At 53.4% G+C, this 26,305-nt stretch overlaps 1 protein-coding gene across 3 annotated transcripts; it reads left to right on the top strand.

The window, feature by feature from the left end:
• Positions 1–1,998: 1,998 nt before the first annotated feature.
• Ctbp1 (C-terminal binding protein 1) lies at positions 1,999–25,695 on the top strand. 3 transcript variants are annotated; one of them, XM_059275677.1, is made up of 10 exons: positions 2,018–2,132; positions 7,294–7,486; positions 9,982–10,136; positions 15,433–15,577; positions 17,269–17,475; positions 22,382–22,596; positions 22,894–23,024; positions 23,672–23,799; positions 24,164–24,281; positions 24,733–25,695. In XM_059275677.1, the coding sequence occupies exons 2-10, from the start codon at positions 7,480–7,482 to the stop codon at positions 24,917–24,919; spliced, it is 1,293 nt and encodes a 430-aa protein (XP_059131660.1). In that variant the 5' UTR covers positions 2,018–2,132; positions 7,294–7,479; the 3' UTR covers positions 24,920–25,695. The 3 variants fall into 3 exon arrangements, with proteins under 3 accessions (XP_059131659.1, XP_059131658.1, XP_059131660.1); XM_059275676.1 differs by lacking the exon at positions 7,294–7,486 and having other exon boundaries at positions 1,999–2,132; positions 24,736–25,695; XM_059275675.1 differs by lacking the exon at positions 7,294–7,486 and having other exon boundaries at positions 2,000–2,132.
• The last annotated feature ends 610 nt before the right edge of the window (positions 25,696–26,305 follow it).

Here is a 26,305-nt window from a genome sequence, read left to right as displayed (position 1 = left end):
GTGAGCATTACACTGGCGACCTCCTTAGAGCCTAGACTCTGCCTTAGAGTGGATATGCTTAAAGCCCCATCCAGTTTCCACACTATTTTCTGTAAATTATGTAATCATCTGAACAGCAGTTGAGAACAGCAGAGTTAAGAGTCTCCACTTGCTTACAAGAAGGGCTTGTGCACAGGGTAGTGCCTTGGGAACAGTCTGTTTCTCCATAGGTCTCTTTGGTTGGGTACAGAGTATCCTCTAGCCTCAGCAGACAGATGTGATTTCATTAAGCTAAAGAAGAGCTGTGTTACCAGGCCCATTCCTTGGATGCAAACCTAGTGTTTTCCAATAAGGGAAGAGCTGGGGGTGGTTCCTCTTGTCCTCCCAGGAAGAAGACTGCTATGCCAGAGGGTGGACAGCTGAGTGAGGCCGGCAGGATGGGTCCATTTACCAGGTACCCAGTCTACTCTGTGGCCTGGGGTGGAGACAATCAGGGCGAGGGGGAACATCACACTCTCTCCCTGCCTGGCTGGCTGGCTGGCTGGCACCAGGATCATGACTCGGGGCTTCAGGATTTGAGGAATGCTGAGCAGAGTGGAGTGCAGCCCAACAGACACCAGCTCCTCTCTCAGAAGCAGGTGGTGCAGGTGCCTCTGGGCAACCATAAACTCGTAAGGTCTCTCTTAGGATGGGAATGTTCAGAACCCCCTGTCCATTTCCACATCTCTCCACTTCAAATACTCAGGAGCAGACCCCTGCCGGCAGAGGCTGTCCCTGGGGTAGGAGAACAGCCTAGGCATGAAGAGTATTCCTACAGCAGGCACATGGGTCCAAGTCAGTTTGATGGTCACAAGAAGCCTGGGTTTCCTCTAGCACAATGGGAGGCCCTAGGGGTTTAAACAGGCCCTGATACAATCCCTCACAGTGATGGAGTTATGTGGTGGCCCTGGTCGCACTGTGCAAGAAGAAAAGAGAATTTGGGCCGGCTGAGAAGAAATGGGAGGTGTTAGCTACCATGGAGTTGCCATGCTAGGATGGAAGAACTGGGAGGAGCCCTTTGGACGATCTCTAGGGAGTTACCTGCTGCCTGAGAAAACTGGAGCGGATTGGAAGAAGCAGTCCGGGCTGCGGGTGGGGACTAAGGGGAGGTGTATGTTTGCTGGCCTTCCCCCAGCCCTTAGTCTGTTTAGGAAGTACGGTAGCAGGTTCGAAAGTCCACCTGTTAGATCCTTTTCTCCATCCATGTCTGCTAAGGGATAGAACTGGAAGGTATTTTCAAAGCATTTGTTCTGTAAACAGACGCCCAGACCGTTGTCATCTGTCACTGGATCTGCCCACCTTTCTGAAAGATTTGATTTTCAAAAGACGTAGGTAACAAGATGGCTTTCAGCACCCTATAGTTTGGGCTGTTTTCGTGATTTTTTTTTTTTTTTTTTTTTTTTTGAACAGCTAAGTGGTATCACTTGCCACGCCTGCCTGACAGTCCCAGCAACAGCCAGCCTCCCACTCAGATCACCTTCCCCGGCTAGGGCGCTGTCCAGCTCCTGGTCCTGGGTCTGCGGCCCCAGCTCCAGCCGAGCCGTACTCAGGCCGGGTGCGCCCCTCTCGCTGTCCGCTTGAGGCCGCGGCAACCAGCCCGGTAGCGCCCCACGCGGATGGGCTCCTCCACCAAGCGGGCTCCGGCCCGGGTCACCGCGCCAAGGAGTGGCAGAGGCGCAGTCCCGGGTACGCGCAGGGGAGGGGAGGCCCGGGGCGGGAACAGCTGGGGGCGTGTCCAGGAAGGGGACCCAGCCTGGGAGGGGCGCGAGTGGTGGGGGCCGAGCGCGGGGCCGGCGGGCAGCGCGGCCCCTGAGCCGCCCGCGTACGTCCAGCGCGCCGCCTTGCCGGCAAACAGCAGACCAACCGAGGCCCCGCCCGCGCGCGCGCGCCGCGTGTCCCCGCCCGCTCGTCGGTCGGAGCGCGGCTGGCGGCGCGGTGGCGGCTCGGCACGGCGGCGGCCGGGCGCAGGCGGCCGGGCGGAGCAGCAGACTGCGCCGAAGCCGCCCCAGGCGCAGGGCTCGCGGCGGCGGAGAGCGCCGGACTCATCGGGGCCCGCGGCCACCCGCGCCTTTCAATGGGCAGCTCGCACTTGCTCAACAAGGGCCTGCCGCTCGGTAAGGCCGCGCGCGCGCATTTCCGGCTGCGGGCGGGGGGCGGGGGCGGGGCGGCCGGGCGCGCGCGGCGCTGGCTTTGTGTGCGAGTGCGCGTGCGCGCTCGGTGAGCGCGCCGGCGGGAGGGGGGTGGTGGGGGTGCGGTGTGGCCACGGGGCTGTGCGCATGCGCGAACTGCTGCACATGAGTGCGCGTCCCTATTTTTTCCCTGCCCGCTCGCGACCCGTGCAGGTGACAAAGGGGCCTGGTGGTGCTACGACCCAGGCTGTGACCGAGCTGGGCTTGTATTCCTGGTCCGTGACCCCGCGAGACTCCTTCCCGTGGACATCCGGGCGGGACCTAGGTGTTCCCGGAGTGACGAGCTTGCAGATCCCGCCTGGGCCTGGGGTTGGCAGATCCGAGAGCGGGCAGTTCTCAAAAGGTGGCACTGAGCGAACATGGGTGGCATACACGCCCATCACGCCTCCAGGCGACTTAGTGATGCTCCGCTTGGCCCCTGGCCTTGGACCACTTAAGTTTTTTATTCATTTGTGAAAGTCCGTCAACCACAGGGGTCCTGCCGTGGAGGGCAGTCCTTCCTTGGCAGCGTTCTCCGGCCGCGCAGCCTGGCGCAGGCGCAGTGGGGCCGACCCCACCTTCGGGCGGGGCGGCCTAGAGGTTGCGGAGCCCTAAGGAGCTTTTGCCCATCGCCCCTGAGCCCCATGGTGTCCCCCTCTCTGGCTCTTCTACCTTAATAATGAAAGGGCCTGAACCCATCTCTGCCCTCACAAGGACACTGCCTTCTTCCTCATGGCCTGAAAGATGGCAGAGGAAGAATCCTTGCAGCGTGTGCTGCCAGCAGGAAATACGGAACTGTGGGCAGGAGGAAAGGAGGGAGGCGCCCTGTGATGGCCTACTGCACCTCTTATCACACAAGGCCATTTCGCAGATCCTGTCAGCCTGTTTCAGGGTGTGGCAGGGTAAGGGCTTCCAGGCCTGCCCTCTATCCGGGGCTGGTGGTGGGTACCCCTCCCCCAAGACTGCACCGTTTTGGAGTTGTAACTCCCTGAAGGCCTATGTGTGTATATGGGTGTGTGTGTTTGTGGAAAGCTGCTCTGCACCCAGACCTTCAGGGTTATAGGCCAGAATTTCCCGTGGGGTGTGTGGAGGGCGGGCCCAGCCCATTGCCTTCCAGAAATCAAGAGGACAGCCTTCATCCTGGCCTTGCCTGTCAAACCTTTCCAGGCCATGACTCTTGTCCTGATGAATTTGTGATTGGTTAGGACAAATTTGCCTTCTAGGAAGGAAAAAGGAAGTTTAGTTGTCCAGTATTCAGGAAGGTAAACCCTATGAGCCAGGGTGTCAGCAAGATGACACCACGTGTTTTTTTTTCCCCCAGGTAGTGTATGTGTCCTCATGATTCTGCTTTGTCATTTCCAGAATCAGAGCTTGTATCCGTCATAAACATAAGTGTACAGGATGCCTACCTCAGTGTAGCTGGCGTGCAGGACATTAGGTCCACTGCTATAGAGTGGGCCAACATCTTTGAGTCCTCAGGCAGCATGGTCTTTGGAAGAACGATGGCCGTGGACATGAATATGAGCCTGGGCTCGTGTGTGATCTCTCTGTTTCATCTACAACATGGGGTAACAGCTGTAGGATGTGCCAAGTTCAGGGACAGCATGGGGTGATACTATTCTCCGGAACTGTGTGTGTTTCCTTGTCTTGTTTCTATTTAGGCTGGCAGCTGTGGTTTGACGCTGCCCTTTCTCCACTCTGGAGCTTGGTCAGGCATGGCCCTGCTGTGGGTGTCAGCCTGCTTCCACAGATGTTTGAGGGCTCCGTGCCATGCTAGTCGTACATAATATGGACTGAAGCCTGTCGATTCTTGGTGGGACCTCAGTCATACACTGTTCTAGCCTCTTGTCTCTCGTCTGTCCCCTGTGGGCCTGTAGTTGGGTTTCAGCTGTGGGTTTACCCTCTCTCCAGATGGGCCTCAGGCTCAGAGAGGTTCAGCGTTCCCCTCAGGGTTCCAGGTAGGATCAGGTCCCTTGCCCCCAGCCTTCCAACAACCCACTGTTTCCTGCCTGCCTTTTGAACTAGAGTGATGCGTGCCCTGCAGTGTAACCTGGCAACAGGCTTCTGTGAACATTCATCCTCAGACCTAGGTACTGCTGAGGACCCCTTTGGGGTAGAACCCTGTCCATGTTACCTCATGGCCCTGTGGCTCCTTGGCATGGTGTGTGAAGCAGAAATGTCCTGGGGTCCTTGCTGCATGGCAGTACCTGTACACCAGCTTTCATCCTGCTAGTAGCAGGAGAGGGCTTGGCCCGTATGGTGCTGGGCAGGATGGCCTGCCTCCAAGCCCTGGGATGTAAGCTGCTACATAAGAGAAGTAGCAGTTTATGTTGAGTTGGTTTTGTAGTTCAGCCATGTCACTTGGAAGCCTGCCAGCACCAGGGTCTGCATTCTGTATCTTCACAGTCACTGTCAACGGTGACTCAATGAGTTCTGTGTGGTAGACATGCTCAGCCTCCTGAGTCTTTCTGCATTCCTGCGGCAGCCGCAGTACCCTTTTCCCTTAGGTGCTGAAGGCCAGGACCATAAACATGGGCCATCTTTCCCAGAGCTCAGGCTGTGGACTGTGGGGTGGTGTCTTTAGGAAACATGCTCATTTCCTGTAAAGTTGAAGCTCCTAGTGTGGTCTCCTGTCAACCTTACCTGACCTCACTGCTGTGAGGTCCTAGGTCTTTGCATGTCCTCCAGTTAGTGTCAGACCTGTGTTCTAGGCAGTGTAGAAGCTTGAAGACTGAGGGACAGGGCTGCATTGGCCTGGGTATCTCAAGGAAATATCTGCCAGGCTTGGGGTGATGTTGTATGGGCCAGGGGTATGGCTTTTGTAGCTCACAGGGAGGCATAGATAGTGGAGACCCAGAAAGATCTCTACCTCTCCCTAGGCATTGCTGTCCCTGCTGTTAGTTCTGTGTGATGTTCTTCCTGCCACTGTCTCCAGTGGAGATACACACAGGGCTGCTTTGTCTGGAGACAAGTCTCCAGTGAAGCTTTCTGTAAGTTCCATGACCTCTGTGTCCTCTACCAGGCCTGACCACCCTACAGCATTGGGAAGATGTCCTACTAAGAAGGGCAGGGAGGGGGGCTGCCCCTAATAAGCTGGAATATTACATACGACCTGTGTTCTTCCAATGAGGATAGTGTTCCCAACTGGCTCTGAAATGGGCAGGTGTTCTCAGGTATCAAGACCTGCGGTATCTGTTGTAACACACACAGGCAGACAGACACACAGAGTTGACCAACATTACTGAAAATGAGTCTTGGTGGCAAATCCATGCCTTTTATCATGGTTTCTATTCGGTGCCCTCCCTAGTGTGTTTGATATAGGTCCCCGCTGGCTGTGACACTCTTATTTCTCCTGGACACCGCCCCTCCATGCCATCCCATCGTCCTGCTGTGCTTTACCCATACCTTTGGCAGTGCCTGTCCTGGAGCTTCATGGAGCGCTGTTTGGCCTGCCTTACTCCATGTTGCCCTTACTTTTCAGCTCCATTCTTGCCAGGCAGCAGGCACTTCCACATTCTGCCTCCACCTGATCTGAGTGGCCAGATTCTGTCCTCTGGCCTCCGGAAGTGGGTAGGGACCAGCTCATAGGATAGCTTTGTCACCAGAGAGGGCTGCTTGGGAGTAGAGCTGGCCTTGTACCCCAGAGAGATCTGTGCCTAGAGTTGGAGGAGATTCCCTCTGTTGCTGCAGAATCCCTTCCCAGGGTACCTTTAAAGAGGATGGGGGATGGCTGAAGGGGAGGAGGGATCTGGTCCTAGCTGAGAAGTGCTGGCCATTCCCTGGATTTTTATTGGTTGGTAGTTTGAGACAGGGTCCCTGAGTCCCCACAGCCCAGATAGCTGCTGCTTTTGCTATTGCAGATCACACAGTGATCCATGCAAGGAACAAACACTCCTTGCCACAGGTCTGTCAGAGCTCCAGCATCCTGACTTCAGGTCCTTTCCTTCTGCAGTGGCACCTTAGCGCCCTCTGCTGGGAAAGTCTATCATGGCACCTACTAAGGGGAGAGTCGGGCCTGTGGCAGGTGCCTGGCACGGGAAGGACTGTGACTCAAGGGCATTGTTGCTGCTTTACTGACTGGTTCTGCATTGTCTGTGGTGTTCCTCAAGGCTGGGCACGTCCTTCCTGGAAGCCATCACTGAGCACGTGTGCTGGGAACTCACAGAGAGAACTTGTGAAAACGTTTGTGAGCCTTCTGAAGGGAGCTGTCCCCCAAATACACTGGGTGCAGGGTCCTGAGGCCCCCACCTGCCTTGGATTGGTGGCCACGTGTGGCCTTTCTGGATGAGCTTCCAGAGCCTGAGCTGACAAGTGGTCTTGTCTCTTGGTGGTGTTGAAGGGTGTCAAGGCCAGGCTCTATCCTGGCCAGCCTGATGTCTAGCTAAACTGAGGGGCTGGCCCTGTGTGGGGTTCACATGCTAAGAACAGGGACCAGGGCTTTGGCTGCTCAGTGACACGCTTCAGAGGTTGGGCTTGGTGCTCACCTGTAGTATCGTAGGTTTCTGGGCTACAGGGCCTGCCAAAATGTGTTTGGATGCCAGGGCCTACATTTTCAACACAGCTGGGCAGCACTTACAGGTGAACCAAGTGACTGACTGTTAGCTGGTGCAGGGATGCTTTGAGCAGGGACTGGGAAGGAAGTTGGTTAGAATGCTGGAAAGCCAGCACCTGACAAGCTTTCCTGATAGCCTTGTTGAAAGATCCATGTTGGGACATGGTTGGGACAGCCTTAGATGTCAGGAAATGTAAATATAAAGGAGAGATTCCCAGGGAAGCTGGTAGGCTCCTTTCTGCGGTTGTGTGGCCATGTACCCAGTGCTGGCTGCTTTTACTTCCCAATTTGATAACACTGTGGAGTCTGGGCTGAGCCAGAAGTCTGGTGGGGTAGCCAACCATAGAGCTGTTTCTAGATGACTTGGGGGCTTGCCCCAACCTGGAATCACAAACTCTGAGTGAGTGCCTTGCTGTCCAGTTGGTCTTCTGGCAGCTGTAACCGGACAGGGCTGAGGATGTAGCACAAAGCTTCACTCTCTAGAAGCTTCCTAGAGTCTGAGTTTTAGCTGGCCTTTGATGGCATTTTAACTTGTCTCTTGTGTTTGATTTTTAGTAAGACTTTGAACCCGACGCAGGCTTCAGTGGCTGCTGTGGAGCAGAAGCCTGAGAGCTTTGGTTGGAGACAATAAGACGTGGGATGAGGCTCCGTGACAGGACGCGGTTCGGCCTGGGCATTCTGAAGACAAAAAGCTTTGGACAGGCGAATTCATGGTCGTGGAAACCCCGCCCCAATTAAGCAATGTCAGGTTGGTAGGGGGTGCCAGGTGAAGCCATCCGCAAAGGAACTACAGGAGGGACGTGGGCTGCACTGCCATAAGCTAGGCAGGCTGACCTGTGGCTGAGGACTGTGGGACGCCTAAGGAATGTGCTTGGTGTTTGCAGGCCGCCTTGGTCAGCGGTCATCCAGCTACTGTGCTAGGGGTTGGTTTCTGTTAGAAAAGTATCCCGAGGGTATGGAGGTAGGTGCTGAGGCCAGGCTTTACCTGAGGAAGCTTGAGGATCAGTTCCGAGGCTGTGCATGCCCCAATGCAGACCTGAGGTCCTGAGCTAGGCTGAGCAGGGATTTCTTGTCCTTTCTGTCTTCCGCCTGGGAAAGGCTCTTAAGTAAGCTCAGCCCTGGACTAGTGTTCCTGTTTAGCATGGATCCAGTTACTAGATCTGTCTACCTCCTAGATGGGTCTCTTTGGAGGACCCTCACACTGGAGCAGCTCTGTGCATGGAGAGGAGGCACCACGAGCCCGCCGGTTTTAGAGGGCTTGGTCTTTGTTCTCCCACATGAATCTGGGGGTCGTACCCATCTTTTAGATGAAGATTCAGGCTCAGACCCCAGCCTAGCAAGACCCGCATCCGTAGGTGCTCCCTGAGGCGTTGTTTATAGGGTGAGAGGGTGGGCTTCCACTAGCCTGGGCAGGTCCTCCCTGAGGCGTTGTTTATAGGGTGAGAGGGTGGGCTTCCACCAGCCTGGGCAGGTCCTCCCTGAGGTGTAGGCCATTTCCTAGGCCGGAGGTTCAGGCTGTGCACTGAGGACTTGCTTGGTCATCTTAGAGGAGTTGTGGACATGGGCATCGCTTGCCACATTCAAACAGAATGTGCTGTTCAAGCTGGGGAATGAGAAAAGTAGATGTTTATCAACCCTGTTAAAATAGTAATAAGTCCATTACCTGCTACAAGAAGGAATTCTTTCATGTGAGAGAAGCCACTTGGCAAGTCCAAGTTGGAGGACAAGTGGATTGTTGCTGTTTGTCCACCTCTGCTGTCCGGTGACAAGGGTAGTTAGGGATGTGGTCCACAGGGGTCAAGGAGGGATAGGCAAGTGCCAAACCCGGGACCTTGCAGACCCCACCTTGAAGTCTGGGTCCACTGAGTCTTGGAAGGGTATAGCTGTGTCTTCTCATAGGCACATTGACACTGGGGACAGGCTCTGTGTAGCAACACCTCTCTGGTCCACAGCTGGAGTCCTTGGGCGTAGTGTTGTCTAGAAGGCAGCTCCATTATCTCTGGGTGGTCAATGAGACCGATGTCACCACCCAGGTATCCAGTTCCAGGCCTGGAAGCACTCAGGAGTGATTGTCCACCAGCCCTGCTGTACATGGGTGTGATAGTCCCTAGGGCATTGCCTTTCTGTGACATGGATTCTCTGAGGCACTTCTTTGGCACTGGCAGCTTGGGGCAGCCTCTGCACCTAGAGGCAAGAAAGGTGACTGGGAACTTCACAGGCTGCTGCTGCTAGTCAGCAGCTGTTGCAGGCCTAGCTACCTCTGGCCTGCTCAGTGGGGGACTGTGTGGTGACTGGTTTCTTGTCCTCCATCCGCCTACCTCCACCCCCACTGTGCCTTCTCTATGGTCCATTCTCTTGGCTGACTCTTTTGGAGGCTCTAGGGCTGGACAAGGCCCTGCCTGGTGCTGCCTGCTACTGTGGAGCTACCTTTGGTCTCCATAAGGTGTCTGCTGCCCTACCCAAGGTGGCCAGACAGTACCTGGGACTGCTGTGTTGGCTGTGTACCTGTGAAGCCCTTGGTACTGTACTTGGCCCCAAGTGGGGTCTAGTCTAGGGTGTCATGTTGGGAACAAGCTGATTTCGTATCCGTAGAAGCTTTGGTGGAGCTAGGAACCAGACCCAGGGCCTCACACTCACTGGGCAAGTGCTCTTCTGAGTTGTACTCCAGGCCTCAGGTTCTTTCTCACCTTCATCTGGGAGGTAGGTTCTCAGAGTGTGGTAGCCCTTTTTTACGGTCACAGTTTTTTGGCCTTTGGAATCTACCACTAGGAATGATATCAGGGTCGAGTCACCTGCTAAAATCACTGGTCTCTGTGGGGTTCTGGGCAGTCACACAGTGGCTTTAGGCAGCAAAGAGTGACCAGGCACTTTCCTGAATCCCATCCTTTTGTGATCTGCACATTTCTGTGTTGACAAGATAGCCTATGGCTATAGGAAGTCAGGGCTGAGGTGTCTCCTACTTCCTCTGTTCTCCTGTCTCACTGCCCTGCTAGGGTCTCCAGGGATTTCAGGTCCTGTGCCCTCGAGAGCTTGATGGTCTGAGTCCACTCAGTCATCAGTGAGCTATGGCAAACTCCATTTCCTTCTTCAGTTTAAATTTGCTTTTTACAAAGCCCTGTGTAAACAGATGCCGAGTAAAGCAAATTCTCAGGGCTGATCTCTCCAGCTCTAGTGGGTAGCACAGTCCTTAGGTCACAGACTAGAGCTGCTGAGGGCATTAAGTGCTCTGCTCCTTTCTTGCAGGCGTCCGACCTCCCATCATGAACGGGCCCATGCACCCCCGGCCCCTGGTGGCGCTGCTGGATGGCCGGGACTGCACAGTGGAGATGCCTATCCTGAAGGATGTGGCCACAGTAGCCTTCTGTGATGCACAGTCCACACAGGAGATCCATGAGAAGGTAGTGTCATAAGTTGGCCAAGTTTCTTGGGGGAATAGGGGGGCTCCAGAGCATGGGTCATGCAACCTCGGGCTGCAGTCCGAGTCAGCACACAACACTAGTCATGCTCCTTGGCCTCTGGCCACTGTAGGTCTAAATACCACGTGGTCTTGTGTGGCCTGTCACTGTGCCTGGCCTTGTCAGGAGGTAGAGATGGGCTTACTCTGTATTTTCTTGGTTTCTTACATCACAGCCAGTTCATTAGAAGTGAACTGTGGGCATCTGCCAGTGACCATGCTGGATGCTACCTGAAATACACAGTACCTTCACCCACGGTACCTGCCTAGAGCTTGTTGCCGGGTGGCTAACAGCTCTGAGCAGCTTCTGGGATTGATGTTTGCTTAAATCGGTTGGGTTCCTCTGTAACCTGGAGTGTGCTCATCTGGTTTCTGCTTGTGTCATAGCCAGTTCAGACTTTGCACTGGAGACAGCTTGAAAACATTCTTTACAACAAACCTAAAAAGGCTTCAGGGATTGCAACCAGGAGGGACCTGGCGTCTGCTCTTGTGGATGCTCTGGTTGGCTAGCTTAGAGATTTGCTCCTCTGGGAGGAGTGGTGGGCTCTGTTCTTGGTGGCACCATGGCCTCAGAGGGTGGGCTATTGGCCCACTGCAGATGGTGCCTCAGACCCAGAGGGCAGTGAAACTCATATCTGAATGTGCCTTCCCCTAGCCGATTACCCAGCCTTCTCGGTCTGCCAGGCGTGGGATTTAGCATAGAGTGGACCTACAGCCCTGCTCCCCAATAGCTGCGAAGTCATCTGGGACAGTCATTCCAGCCCGGCCTCTGTGTGTCTGTAGTCTTGGGACACTTGTCACTGCCCCGTAGATACTCAGTTACAAGGAGGCAAGGCTCTGTGAGGAAAATAGAGCTGCTCACCTGTGGGAGCCCTAGTCTGACTGGGGGGTGGGCTGCTTTCAGCCACGAGAGAGACAGTATCTTGTTGAGGGTCGTGTAGTAGGTATGGGGGAGCACTAGAAGACAGAGCTGCCAGACACCAAAGCTGAAAGTGAGAATTACCACTTAGGGCATAGTAGTAGGCAGGAAGGGATCGGAAGTCCTGACTCTCAGGCCTTGTGGGGAGAGTGGGGAATGGGAGGAGAGTGGGAGCAAAGAGTAGGCAAGTTAATAGAACCCAGAACTCAGAGCGAAGGAGCTAGACGCAAAAGCTGGGGACACAGTGCTGGAAGATTTCCCCAAACCTAGGAAACAGTGTGTTAGTGAAGGGCCTGGAGCCTGAGGCATGGCATGTTCTATATTGTTATACAACCTCTCAGCATTCTGGCAGCCATACTTGGGGGCCTTTGTCCTAGCACATGACGTGCATTCTCATGGTCATCTGTACTTGAAGGTATGGCAGCTTGATTCACAGAGGCCCAAACTGGACAGCCCCCCAGCGCCCTTTGGTGATATGGCTGTGCAGATTGTATCCTGCCACAGATCCTGCCTGTCTCAGGAAAGAGATGACCCACAGGTGCCTATCACCTTGGGTGGATGTCACTGAGGGAAATCACCTTCCCTCTTTCTGTTGGCTGGAAATCAGATATGATGGCTGAAGCCTTGGGTAGGTACCTTGTACCATAAGAGGGAAGCCATATACTGGGAATGGCACAGCCACAAGACCGGAGTCTGGTACCCTAATGACTATGAAGATGTAACCGAACATGTGGGACACCTGTCTCTAGGTGTGGAAAGGAAGTAACTGTCTTATATATCCTTGTTATGTGGGGATTTCCACCTTTTAGAGCAGGAAGTCCTCACAACTGGCTGAGTGTCACTGTCTACATTGCAGATGAGAATGTTACACTGTCAGTGAAGAACACGATGAAGAAAACTTCCCAGAGACCTTAGCTCTTCTGCCATGGACCCAGGAGGACTATGAGAGGGGCTAGGAGATGCCCACTGGTGTGGGAAAGTCACTTGTGACAGGAATCTCAGAACACCCCTGGGCTGGGTGCTGTACAACTTCTCAGCCAAATGACCTTCAGCTCAGGACTACATGGGCCCAGGAGGAAAAAGAAGTAACAGGGACACCACTCCCAGCATGTGCTGAGTAAGGGCTTAGGGCAGCGGGCAATCCCCACTGGAGATGACCCATGGGTGCAGAACATCCAGGCCAGAGGAAGTCCCTTGCAACTAAGATGTACGAGAAATGAATGGGCAGAAGTGTCTCATGCCACCAGCAGACTGCCAAGGCACTGACCTTGGGCTCAAGTTGCAGACACATCTGGAACCAGGACAGAGGTTGAGAGAAGAGGGTTTCACTGTGCAGGAGTCCATTGCCATTGGCCAACAGCTCCCCCTTTCAGAGTGTACTGAGACTCTGAGACTCATTGTTAGTGCCTTGATGGGACAGATCAGGGGACCCAGGAATGTGTGTGGCCTTCAGGTATACGGACAGAGTGCTGGTGAACTAAGTTACGGGCTGGGATGGTGTTCTGATTGGATGGCGGCAATTGAAGAGCAGGAGAAGGGTACCTTTCTTACATATCTACACAGAGAAGACATGCAGGTCTAGAAGGGAATCTGTAGGCATGCTCAAGACCCCGAGGAAAGTAAACTGGTAAAATTCAGTGAGGTCAAGTGGGCACTGCTCTTTGTGCTCTGGCCCAAGGGTCACATGTAAGACTTTCAGGCCCTCCCAGTCAGCAGGAAAAGGAACTCCTTGCAGAAAGCTGGCCAGAGAAGCACTGCTTCTGTCAACCACAGCAAGCCCCTCTGTGGTCCCTTGAAAACTCACAGTTCACCTCCAGGTGGTCAGGTAATCCCCGATACAGTTGAAAGCCTGGATGCCACTTTCCTCCGTGAAGAAGAGTAGCTGCAAAGCCCCCTGGTGTCTGTGAAGTTGGAGAGTGTGCAGAGGATTCAGCCAGTGTCTGCTCTGCCTAGATTTGACTGTGTCAGCAGAAAAATATCAGGCTTGATGGTGAGATGGGAAGAGCTGCAGTTTCACATGGTAGCTGTTCCTATGCATATAGGTGATAAAACCATCCAGTGTGGTTTGGAGCTTCAGTGATCTGTCAGAGGGAGGTTGGCACAATGAACCCAGTGTTGCCCTGACCATGAAACCTCAGTGTGGTTTGGGGTGTGAGCTCCATTCAGAACTTGCTGCTACTGGGTACACTCATGGCCCATTTCCATCCAAGGATGGTTGGGATGCATTAGTCACTCACTGTATGCTATGCCTGCTGTGAACATCTGGGACCCATGGTATGGAGGACACCAAGTACACTAGGGTCAAGTCACTGGGATCACATAGCTGGTGGATAGGGATATGTGGGTGGTTGCTTGCAGAGGGTATTCTTGGAGGCCTAATGTAAGGGGACAGGCCTAGAGCACCCACCTTCAGCAGACTTCCTTGGAAACACTAAGGAGAGTATAGGAGAGGTATATGGGGAGTAGACCTGTGGCTGACAGAACAGCTGTTGGTGACCTGGACTGTGGCACTCTGCCTGGCTCGCCCATTACCTAGCAAGCCCATCCCTAGTATGGTTTTGTCCTGCAGCCAGGTGATTTCATACTAGGTATTAAAAAAAAAACACCATGAAAAATTCACAGAGAAACATAGACAGGCAGATTTCACCCAGGAAGGCAAATTCAAGCACCAGTAGTGGATGGACAGTAGGTTGTGTTTTTAGTTGTAGAAAGCTCAGTGGTGACATGAGGAAGTTAATTGTCAGTTGGACAACAGGTTCTAGAACCTCAGAGGACCCTCCCTTTCTAGGAAATTAACTCAAGGAAATAAACACACTGGCTTTTATCATGGAGGAGTCAGCACTGGCAATAGTCAGTGCCGTGAAAGGTCCAGATGATTTGATTTCACCCTTCCCTGTTGGCACATTTGTAGGACATTGGAAACATGCTTTTAAAAGACATACTCTCCTGGGTAAGTGCTAAAGATAAGAAGCAAGCTGGCTGTCCATACACACATGTTGACATGCAACAAATGTCATACCAGCCAACCCTTTCCCAACGTGGTGAGGGACCCATGTCAGGTGTTAAATCTGTCCCTGACTACAACCCACTCCAATACTACCTTGAGATCTGTCTATTGTCAGGTGTTAAATCTGTCCCTGACTACAACCCACTCCAATACTACCTTGAGATCTGTCTGTTTTTGGTCTGCACATTGCTGTACATGCCATGGGCCTCAGCAATAATCATTTGTGTGGGATTGGTCCCCATGTCCCTCAGCCTCTCCTGTTCTGTGGAACTGTCCAGGTCCTGCCTGTGCTTGTGATTGCCCATCTGAAGTCCATACAGCACGAAGCTGTCAAGGACTTATCTAAATCTTCCCTCCCTTGTGGGCTCCCAGGAGCCCACACTTACCCCCTGTGCTGCCTCAGCTGCCCATTCCCCACTCACTCTTTCTCACATGGGCTCTCCATGCCTCTCCGCTGTCAAATGGGTACCCACTTTCCCACACAGGTCTAAGTAGTATATGTGGCCCTGATTCCCTTGAAGCCAAGGGCAGCCATCAGTCCTGCCCTGAGCTTATAGACTTCAGGGCTACTCACCCCACCATTCTAGAGGCCCTCCATTCAGCCTCTTACGATCTTCCCTCGGCACCTGGCTGTTTCTTCCTCATGTAGTAATCTAGATGCTCCTGGGCCTAACATGAGTGGAAAGGCTACTATCTCCACCCTTGTGGTTCATTGCGACAGATGAGGCCATTCTGCCTCAGTGACAACTGTCTGCATTTTGGGTCATGCACCTGGCTATTGAGGTTGTGTAGCTGTAGCAAAGGGAGGCTGCACTAGCCTTTCCACATGGAGCAGCCTCCGCCCCAGAAAAATACCTTAGCTCCACAGCCAACCAGATCAGCAGGAAGTACCAGTGTGGATGGGGACAGGTGGAGTTGGCTCGTGCAGGATGTGGTGCTCTTTTAAAGGCTGGCCCTGCCCACTCCCAGGTGACAAGTGCCTTTGGATATGTTTGTTAACCTTGGTCCTCTTGGTACTTCTCTACAGAGACTGGTGTGGACTGGGCCCTGTAGTTTGGGGCATAGAGTCTGGTTGACTGCAGGTGCTGCTGCTAGTCTTTGCCCTTGGACACTCTCTGCTGAGGCTCTACTGGTAACATGCTGCTCTGTCTGAGACGGTTGAGAGAACACAGCTGCCCCTGCATTGTGTTCCAGTACCTTCCCTTGTGTTCCTTCTTTCTCCCATGCCTCTCTTGGAGGCTGGCCACTCAGCATTTTGGGTACCTTTGGTGCGTCCTGGAAGCTTCGTAAGCAGCCTGTTTTCCCTTAATGCAGGTACTGAATGAGGCTGTGGGCGCCCTGATGTACCACACCATCACACTGACCAGAGAAGATCTGGAGAAGTTCAAAGCCCTCAGAATCATCGTCCGAATTGGCAGTGGGTTTGACAACATTGACATCAAGTCAGCTGGGGATCTAGGTAGGAGCTCTGAAGTCCCTGTTCCCATGGCCAAGATGTCTCACTTAACCTTCCAGCTCTACTGGACAATCAGTAGAGCTGGGACTGCCCCTTGAATTAAAGGCGCTTTGGGGCTCTGGGTAGGGCAGGTTGTGGTGGACAGCACAGGATGGGGGTGTGATTTCACTCACTCTGTTGTCTCCAACCTACCAGGCCCTAGGCTTTGGGTTGAGACAAGGGGCCAGTCAGAGAGGTCCTTGCCCTCTTCCTAAGACAGCAGAAAACGGAATGTGTGCTAAAGCCATGCATATATACACATGAAGCAACATGTGCTCACATTGTACACACGTGCACAAATCTGTACCTGTGCGTGAATTTATATTGAACAGCACAGCCCTCCTTTGCCCTTCTAGAGTAGCCTGTTTGCTGTGCTAGTGGCCCACTGACAAAGCAGGGCTGCACTCTACAGTGTGCTGTAGACATCATTCTGCTCCTCTGCCCCTTAAGGCTACAGAGGGAGGCTAGAGCTGACCTGTCTGGGAACCACGGGACAGCTGAGAACTTCAGTAGTGTGGTGGGAAAGTCAGTCTTGTTCTGTTAGTTCATGCTGCCCTGGCAAGCCACAGGGGCCAAAACCTTGATGGCTGACCTGCCCCTCCCTGGGCAGGGCCCCACCATTTGTCTCCGTAGTCCCTAGAATTCACAGGCTCCACTTTGCAGCTGGGGATGGCCCAGTGCTAGTCCAAGTTTGGTTCCTTTAGACTCAGCTGTGGAGAGTGGGGTGGGTCTTACCATCTGTCTTCGGAGTGGGGGTACAGTTTGTTTCTGAGTGCAGCTAACAAGCAAACAGGACAGAGGATAGGCAAATGCCCTGATCATTCCTCGTCTGAGTTATCTGGGTGGGCAGGTGGCTGCTACTGAAGCCACTAATGCCCAATTCTTCCCCATCTGGATCATAGGACACTTAACCTTCCCGAGCAGCCACGGCCACACTAGCAAAGGGCCAAAGCCAAGGCACAACTTGGGGCTGACTGGCCCCCACTTGCTGACACTACACGTATCACATCTTCGAGTTCCCTAGGACTTCCCAGGCCAAGCATGGCCTGGCTCCAGGGCTCCACAACCAACCCCCACTGTCCTGCAAGCAAGTCAGATGGAGCTTTCTCTCCCCTAACCATGGTGCCCCAATTTTCCCAAGGGCCCATGCTCAGGCACTAAGCTGACAGTCTATGCTGCCTTGGGTTGCCCCTGGCCCTTGTCCCCAGAGGAGGACCCCATCATCCCAGCCATGAGCCCGTCCTCCAAGTGGCCTTGGCTCCCAACTCTATTTTCCATCCCAGCGGGATGCTTCTGCCTGTGCTTCCTATGAAGGTGTGAGGACAGGACATTTTTGGAAACTATCTTAAAAATTAAAGGTACCTGACACAAGGAGGAACCAAGACAGGACCCCCACACCCTCCAGAAATGACTCACTTGAAATAGAACAAGGGAACAGAGAGTAGTAGCAGGTAGCCTTCACATCTGTGTTCTGCAAGGCTGCAGGGACGGGCCTGAGTATGCCCAATGACATGGAGTCTCCTAGGTGGCTGTGGGATGTGTCTTCTGAAAGTTACTGCTGAAGCACCACCCTAGGGTATGCTCTGGCAGTAGCAGCTCTGACTGGATGACAGGAGTCTATGGGCCTAGTACATGTGTCTCCACATATCTTGTAGGCATCGCAGTGTGCAATGTGCCCGCAGCATCTGTGGAAGAGACGGCAGACTCCACCCTGTGCCACATCCTGAACCTGTACCGACGAACCACATGGCTGCATCAGGCACTCCGGGAAGGCACTCGGGTCCAGAGTGTAGAGCAGATCCGAGAGGTGGCTTCAGGAGCTGCCAGGATCCGTGGAGAGACCCTGGGCATCATTGGACTAGGTGCGTTAGCCACTGTGACTCAGCACAAATAACCTATGCCCATCTGCCACCTTTCCACTCCATAAAGCTAAGGACTTGCTGGTTGTGTTGCTGTCCTCAGCCCAGGATAGGACATCAGATAAGTAGTCCAGGTGCAGGGCCAGAGACACCAGGCTTTATCTTTTATAGGTGTCATCCACAGAGGTCACGTAAGAGCACAAGGAAGCATCACACATTGATGGTAACATGCGTCACATGTGGATTAAACAGACATAGTGTACACATGGAGACAGCTGTGTTCACAGTCTATACAGACACAGTTGCATACACACTCATTCCCCACAGCTCTGGAGTAGTTGAGTGGGCATGGCCCTCGGCCTGTTTCTGCCCTGCTAAGGTGGTAGTTGGTTCCCATGCTCCCTGGCTTGTTCTCACAGCCGTCACCTTTTTGTGAGTACCCTTCTGTTGTGTGTACCCTAGAGATGGCACAGTAAGTTGTGCTAGAGTTTTACTTTTGGGGGCTCCCTTGTCACCAGGCAGCCTACCCTTGGCTGACCCTGGCTGTGCTGTACTCCTGCCTCAGCCCTGCTGCCAGGAGCAAGAGATGGGAAGTGTGTGTGGGTCACCTCAGTTACAGGGGGAGGTGGGCCTGGGATGTGGTTGTTGCTGTCCTGGTGGACATGCACAGCAGGGCTTGTGCTCCATAGCACTGAATGTGCCCTCCCTGTCCAGTAGATAGGATAAGAGAGCGCCTCCTACCTCAGGCTAGCACCAAGATGTGTTGAAGGATTTAAGAAAGATAAGCCTGGGTGGGGTGAGGGTCAGGGGTGTCACTGGCAGGTCTGGGTGGTCAGGCAGCCCCACTCTCAGGTCTTGCCCTCCAGTAGTCTGTTTGCTCTTTCCTTACTAGAGTGGTTCTGCCTCTGCTTCCATCACTAGTGTTGGGGAGCTGTCTTGCAATGCCTGTTTGTCCAGTGGACCACGTGGCTGCCACTGACTACCTACTGGCCTACACTGCTGTCCTCTCCGCTGTGTCAAGCTGTCCACTGTAGCCACCCCAGAGCTCCCTAGGGCTCGATACATGGATGGTGACATGTATCCCATGTGGATGGTGTAGATGACACAGATGTGGTTATACATGTGAACATACTTGTTTGTGTGTGAGTGTACAGTCTACACAAGCAAGGAGGGTGAATTTTGTCCCCTCGGCACAGCAAAGGCTCCTGAGTTGTTGCACCCTCTACCTTGAGAACCCCTATTCCTATGTAATGCTGTCTACCAACTACAGAAGAGGTCTGAGGCTGGCTTCCACACACTGGCCTCCCTCTGGAAGGGAGATGAGCATGTGTCCCCAGTGTCCCTGTATCTCCTGCCTTTCTCTTCTACCTGGTGAGGCTGTCCCCCATGTGGAACATGGTAGTTAGTTCTTGGTTCGTCAGTGAGGGCACATAGGCAGTGTGGGCTGTAAGCTTTGCTTCTGTAACGGATGTACCAGCTACTTTCCCATGGCTGTTGGCCTCTCATAACATCTGAAACATCCTTTGCTCTTTCACAGAGTATACGATGTATTTCTGTCTGGGACAGCCCTGTCTGTTTGCAGCAAGCCCTCCCTGCCTGCAGTTTCTGTGCTCCATCTGGCACAGCTTGCTAGGTTCCTAAGTCCTGCTGAAGTGGAGCCCCAGAGCAGGGCCCTGGGTCTGTGCTCCCTCAACAGACGTAAGGTTTCAGGTCTTCTCCACGTATCTGTCTTGCTCAGGAGCTGTTACTGTTGACAGGGTTCTGTTGATATGTTTAGCCACTGGACAGATGAAGCTGCTGTGAACAAGTTTAGACATGTCTCTTTGTGCATGTGACACTGTTTTTCTTTGATTTAACGGAAGTGGAGTGACTTGACAGAGCAGGCAGGAGACCACCAAGGCATTCTTTAAGCAGGTGTGTGGCTTTGGCATTCTTAGTTGGGAAACTGCTCTAGGAGTTCGGACTTTGCTGACACTCACTAATGTCAGCATTAGTGCTGCCTCTTTTTGTTGTTGTTGTTGTTGTTGTTTTTGAGACAGGATTTCTCTGTATAACAGTCCTGGCTGTCCTGGAACTAACTCACTCTGTAGCCCAGGCTGGCCTCGAACTCACTGAGACCCATCTGCCTCTGCCTCCTGAGCGCTGGAACTAAAGGTGTGTTCCCTCTCTCTAGTTCTCTGATCTATAACAAGAATGCCCTTACTCAATAGCAGTCACACTTTGCTGTGGGTCAAGAGACCTTGCTTCATGGGAAAACCTTGTTAGTCATTCATTCCTTTTCCTTTTGTTGGTGTGTGTGCCGGGGTGTTTCAAGACAGTGTTTCTCTGTGTTGTCCTGGCTGTTCAGGAACTTGCTGTATAGACCAGGTTGGCCTTGAACTCATAGAGGTCTGCCTGCCTCTGCCTCCCAAATGCTGGGATGAAAGATGTATGCCACCACACTTGGCCATGTCATTCATTTTTGATAGTTCCACTTTAGAATCAGCTTATCAGTTTGTGTTTTGTTTAGTCCTTGTGGTGTTGTGAGAACACTGCTATCTGAAAATCACACACATGTCCTCAAGACATACATGACTCTATTATTTCATGTTTTGATTTCTCTTAGCAGCATTCTGTACTGATTAATACAGAACATTTGCACAGAGCTTGTTAAACTTGTTAATGGGCTTGCCTCATGCTGGTGATAGAACCTAGGTACCACCCACCCCTCTGGCCAGGCGTTTGGTGTAACTACTGTTACAGTCTGTGTGTGTTAATCTCCTATGGTGTTTAGAACACACTTGGTCTTTGCATATTGACCCACCCTGCCGTTTCCCTGGATTCTGGTTTGCAGGTTCTCTGGGCATTTCCCTACACCCCGCTGGGTCACGTGTCATGCACTGTGCTCTCTCCTCCAGCGTATTTCACTTGCTTCCGTTCTTTGTTCTTGCCCCTTTGGCATTAGCTGTGATGGCCAATGCTTAATGGGATGGAAGGCACAGTGGGGTAGAGCTCTGTCATTTACTGTGGTCTCTTAAGGTCACCCAGCCTGTCACTGTTACCGTACAGCTTTCGCTGACTGAATGTTGGTATGGCACATCTTTTCTCCTCCTTTCCCAAACTTGATTGTCTTTTGTGCTTTAAAAGGCTTTCTTAAAATTCAGTTTCCTTTCTGCTTTAGTTGGGGTCATTTCTGCTGGCCATTGTTCTGTCTTTGGTGTTAGACTTTCTGATGGGTTCTTTACTGCAGATACAGCTTTTCCAGCTCTGGAATGTGTGTCCAGGTCTTTTGTAGAGGACAGTTTCTCTGCTAGAGTTCACTGTCCTCTCAAACTTATCGCGTGCCTATGACACGTGTTCTCAGCAGCTATCAAAAGTCCTTTCAGCTGATGCCACCATCTGGGCCGTCCGTGAATCTGCTTGTTTTCCTTTCATCTGTTACAATGTCTGTGGTACGTAAATCTCCTCTAGACAGGACGAGTAAAGATGAAATGACATTTATACCTAGAATGGCGGCTCTGTGCTGTTAGGGATGTCAGTCGGCCTGGTGCTGGCTGACAGCTTTTGGGACTTCAGAAACAGCTCTCTGAGAGTGCCTTCTGCCCGTGTTCGGGGCAGCCCCCGCCCTCACACTGGGGAGGTCTTTCTCCATGTCCCACTGCCCACATTCTCTGTGCAGCTGTCCTGCACTGAGAAGCCCTTCCCTCATTCCTTTTAGATTCTGCAGAGCCCTCCCTCCTGGCCTGTGACTGGCAGGCCCTGGCCTCAACATTCCTTCGTAGGCTTCAGTCATGAAGGCTGGGAAGAAGCCTTCCTGACTCACCTTCCTCTCCTTTGTGCCCTCATCCTGCAGTCACTGGGAGGTCTTTGAGCTTTGGTGGGCCCTGCCCTACCTGTTGGTTCTGCTGCTTCACACTTGTTCTTATCACCTTTATGTCTCCCACAAACTAACTTCCTGGGGAGGCTGTCCTGGCTCCCTGTGTCCTGCCAGGATGCCTGACTCCTCAGTGCTCTTTTCCTGGTGGGTATTACCTTTTCTCTTGATGGATGCTTTCAGGAGAGACTGTGTCCCCAGCATTCTCCTACCAACAACTGTGAAGTCTGTGTTCCCTCTGTATCCAGCATGCACTTAATATGTGGATATGTGGAGCCATCCCCATACCATGAGCCTGTGGCTCTCATGCCAGAGCCAGGCCTGCCTCAGAGGGCACAGGGTGTAGGTCTGTGGAGTTGGGCCAGGAAGGTGGCAGATACACTGTGTGCACTGTACCCTCTCTGCTGCTAGATTCTTGTTTTTTGGTTTTTTTCTTTCAAGATTTATATCTATTATTTTAATGTGTGTGTGGGGGGGGTTTTGGGGGGGTATGTTCATGTTAGTGCAGTGCCTACAGAGGCCAGAGGCGTCAGATCCTCCTGGAGCTGGATTTAAAGGTGGTTCTGAGCTTCCTGACATGGATGTTAAGAACAGAACTTGGTTCCTCTCCAAGAGCAGCAGGCATTCCTAACTGCTGAGCCATCTCTTCAGCCCTGTGCTCCTAGATTCTAATGGTATATGAATCTGGGAGAATGTTGTCCAGTATGGTCCCTACATACACTGTTTGTGGCCAGAATTGAGATTCCAAGGATGTCTGATAAGTGACCCAGTGGTCAGGGAAGGGGACCAAGCTGATTGTGTATTGGCTTTGCAGACCAATGGGTATAGCTGATCAATGGCAGGCTGCTGGAGGGTGGCAGCCAGCTCCTACCCCTTGATTGTGGTGCCTCAGCACCTGGGAGCAGGTGCCTTGGCTGAATGTTTGTGACTGAGGCCTCAGGGACCTGGCAGAACTTTGGCAGACAGGCAGAGTTATATTTGAGAGCCCTTGAATCCTGGCTGTGAGGCCAGCTTCAGGCCCTCGGGATGCATGTCTCACTTCATCTTGACTGCCAGGTCGTGTGGGCCAGGCGGTGGCACTGCGGGCAAAGGCTTTTGGCTTCAACGTCCTCTTCTATGACCCATACCTATCTGACGGCATCGAGCGGGCCCTAGGGCTGCAGCGTGTGAGCACCCTGCAGGACCTGCTCTTCCACAGTGACTGCGTGACCCTGCACTGTGGTCTCAACGAGCACAACCACCACCTCATCAATGACTTCACTGTCAAGCAGGTGCACTGCAGCTGTCCTTCCCCTCCCCCTTCCCTCAGGATGTGCCCCCCACCCCCACCCCAGGAGGCAGTGGACCTCTGGCCAAGACAGCAACAGCAGTTAGACACCCGGGTCTGTCTCACTCGGATGATACACCAGGGTGGACCTGCTAGGGCCACTGCCCACCCTGGCCCAAGGCCCCTCCCAGAACTGATCTGTATTGGCCCGGGTGGTGGGAAGTGAGATTTGCTTGTGGGTATGCCACCACAGTGAGAAGCTCCAATGTCAGTCACTCACATGGTCATCCTGTCTTCTCAGATGAGACAAGGAGCCTTCCTGGTGAACACGGCCCGTGGTGGCCTGGTGGACGAGAAGGCGCTGGCCCAGGCCCTGAAGGAAGGGCGGATCCGTGGTGCAGCGCTGGACGTGCATGAATCAGAGCCCTTCAGGTGCCCCCTGTGCCCCAAGATGGACTATGCCCATCAGCCTGCTGACTGTGATTTGGAGACTGTCTTTCAGCTCTGGCCTTTTGCTGGCTGGGTTAGGGGAGGGTTTGCTGTCTGTTCTCAGGTGGGGACAAGAGCCTCAAGATTCTGTCCAGCCTTGGCCACAGTTATGGGCTGGGCTTAGGGCTTGGCTTGTTTCTCTATTTCTCTTGATGTCCATGATGGTCCATGGTCCCCAGCCTCAGGTAACCATGGGGCCACGGCTAGTTTGGCTTTGCATGCAGCCTCTAGTCCTGTTTGGGCAGATTCCTGGGGCTCTAACAGCTGACAAAACCCATCTTGGGGTCACAGACCAATTGAGTGGTTAGCCGCTGAAGACTAGCAGTGGAGTCTGTCTGAGAGCCCACACTCCGAGGGTTTGTTCCCTGGGCAGGGCTGTGCAAGCACCCACCGGGCTCCTCCCCAAGGCCTCGAAGACCTTCCACCCGTTGTTGTTAAGACCTTGGGGTAGGTCTGAAGGTCCTGCAGTTCCCCTTTCACAGATGCCTGGGAGCAGGTCAGGGGCCATCAGATCCCAGGGCTGGCTGTCTTCTGCACCTCCCCAAACATGAGTGCTCAGACCTCTCTGACTGGGTATGTGCTATCCTCAGCTTTAGCCAGGGACCCTTAAAGGATGCCCCCAACCTCATCTGCACCCCTCATGCTGCATGGTACAGTGAGCAGGCGTCCATTGAGATGCGAGAGGAGGCGGCCCGGGAGATCCGGCGAGCCATCACAGGTGGGTAGCTTTGCTGTCAGACTGACAAGTCTGCTTTATGCCAGTTGAGGGGAGGTGACACTTGGTTGTGTCCTCACTGGGGGTCCCTTGGTATGAAGTTGGGTAGCACATGTATCATTTTCATACATGAAGAGCTGCCACAGGCTGAGGGCTGTCAGCTCTTGTGAGCTGAGGGCACATGTGCAGGGCTGAGGTCTCCAGGTTGGGAGCTGACTTCTCAGGTGGACAGGGCCCTATGGTGTTCATGGGGAGTAACCCAGGGTTGTGGGAAAAGGGTGCCTGTGGGCCTGCTTCTTGACCCCTCCGAGGCAGCAGTTTTAACCCACATTGCTGTCTCTCTCCGGTGTACCTCCCACCCTCCCAGGCCGGATCCCAGATAGCTTGAAAAACTGTGTCAACAAGGACCACCTGACAGCTGCCACCCACTGGGCCAGCATGGACCCTGCTGTGGTGCACCCTGAGCTCAATGGGGCTGCCTACAGGTGAGCAGGCAGGGGCAGAGGACAGCCTCCAGGACAGTGAGGCTTGAACCTGGACCTTGGCCAATAGGTAATGCAGTAGGACATGATGTGGCTGGGGATACCCCCTTCTGTAGGCCCTGGGAATGGAGAGGATTGAGTGGATGGTGCAGTCTGCTTACCTGGGGCTTTTGGGAAGGAGATCACAAGGGTTGGCCTTAGGAGCCTCCTAGACAGAGGAGTGCTGGGCAGAACTACTGTTGGGGCAGAGGGTAGTAAAGAGTCGAGGAATGGGGCTTGGGGAAGACCTCGTAAGTGAGAAGCCAGGCAAGGATGCTGCCCAGCACTGAACAGGTGCTCACTGCCCCCAGCCTTTCTGGACCTCAAGGGTCACTGATGCCCCATGCAGAAAGAGCTGTGTGCAGCAGGTGGAGTTCTCTATAGATGACCTCACACGTCTGCTCTCCTCTCCCAGCAGGTACCCTCCAGGTGTGGTGAGTGTGGCCCCCACTGGCATCCCAGCTGCTGTGGAAGGTATTGTTCCCAGCGCCATGTCCCTGTCCCACGGCCTGCCCCCCGTGGCCCACCCACCCCACGCTCCTTCTCCTGGCCAGACTGTCAAGCCCGAGGCGGATAGAGACCATACGAGTGACCAGTTGTAGCCTGTGAGGAGCTCTCCAGCCTTGGCGCCTGGTGGAGGGCGCCACATGCCCTTGGACCCGAGTGTGCAGAGGTGGCATCCAGTGTGGGCCTTGGCGCTCCAGAGACTGGCCCGGGCGTGCACTAGGCGGGGCAAGAGGAAGCACGTCCCCAAGTCGATTGTAGTTGTCCCGTCCTGTGGGCTGGCTCACTGTCCTGTGTCCTTTGCGTTCCTCGTTAAGCAAAAGAAGTTAGTAGCTAATTCTATCACGAATGTTCTTGTCTGTGTACAGTTTTTAGAACATTACAGAGGATTTGTTTGCTTAGCTGTCAACAAAAAGAAAACCTGAGGGAGCATTCAGCAAGTCAGTTTGAGATTATTTTTCCTTTTCTACGTTGGAACGTGCCCCGGAATGTGGCCGTCGGCACACTTCTCAGGACAATGAATCCTTCCCGTTTTTCTTTTTATGCCACACAGTGCATTGTTTTTCTACCTGCTTGTCTTATTTTTAGAATAATTTAGAAAAACAACAAAGGCTGTTTTTCCTAATTTTGGCATGAACCCCTTTGTTCCAAATGAAGACGGCATCGCGAGCGCCTCTGAGGAGTGTTTGCAGTGCCCAGTGTGCTCAGGACCATTGGTGTCTGTCCTGGGGGAGGCAGGGGTTGGCAGACCCTTGCCTGCGTGGTGCCGTCCTGCTGATGTGGTAGGCTAGCAATATTTTGGTTAAAATCATGTTTGTGACTGTAACCATTTGTATGAATTATTTTAAAGAAATAAAAATCCCAGAAAGAGCCAGCATGCCTGGTACCAGTTTTAGTGGCTTCATCGAGTGGGAGCAGTGGTGGGTCCCTCCTGGTCCTGGCTGTCATGACCTCCAGGGCCTGACTCGGCTTCTGTGGAGCAGGCAGTCCTGGGGAGACCCAGAAGAGGGCAGCAGCAGGTAGAGCTGCGGCAGCGGGTAGGGCTGCGGCAGTGGGTAGGGCTGCGGCAGCGGGCAGGGCTGCAGTCCTTGCTGTGTCTTCAGGGGACAGAGGGCCCTGAGTTGGGGAGGCCACCCTAACATGTAGGGAGGGCAGGGTGGGGCTACACAGCTCTGACCACCCCTTTTGCCCAGACAAGAGCCCCTGGGCCAGCAACACTTGTACTGACGTTTTAGACAAACCACAAAGGAAAAAGCAACAGAAAATTATTACTAAACAGAAGTCTTAGCGCACACACAAAGTGCCAGGCAGTATATGGTTCTGCTTCCTGTTTCCTCCATTGCACTGATTTAGGTGCGGGCTTTGATCTACTGAACTAATTTGACAGTGATTCCCAAAAGGGTCTGAGCCTGGCACTATTGGTCCAGCCTGGGAATCAACCAAAGAGGCACTGCCTCTGTGGATGCTGAAGTAGTTGAAACTAG

This window comes from Peromyscus eremicus, chromosome 10, assembly GCF_949786415.1.
Source record: "Peromyscus eremicus chromosome 10, PerEre_H2_v1, whole genome shotgun sequence".
Lineage (NCBI taxonomy): Eukaryota > Metazoa > Chordata > Mammalia > Rodentia > Cricetidae > Peromyscus > Peromyscus eremicus.
This window is presented reverse-complemented; position numbering and strand designations above follow the sequence as displayed.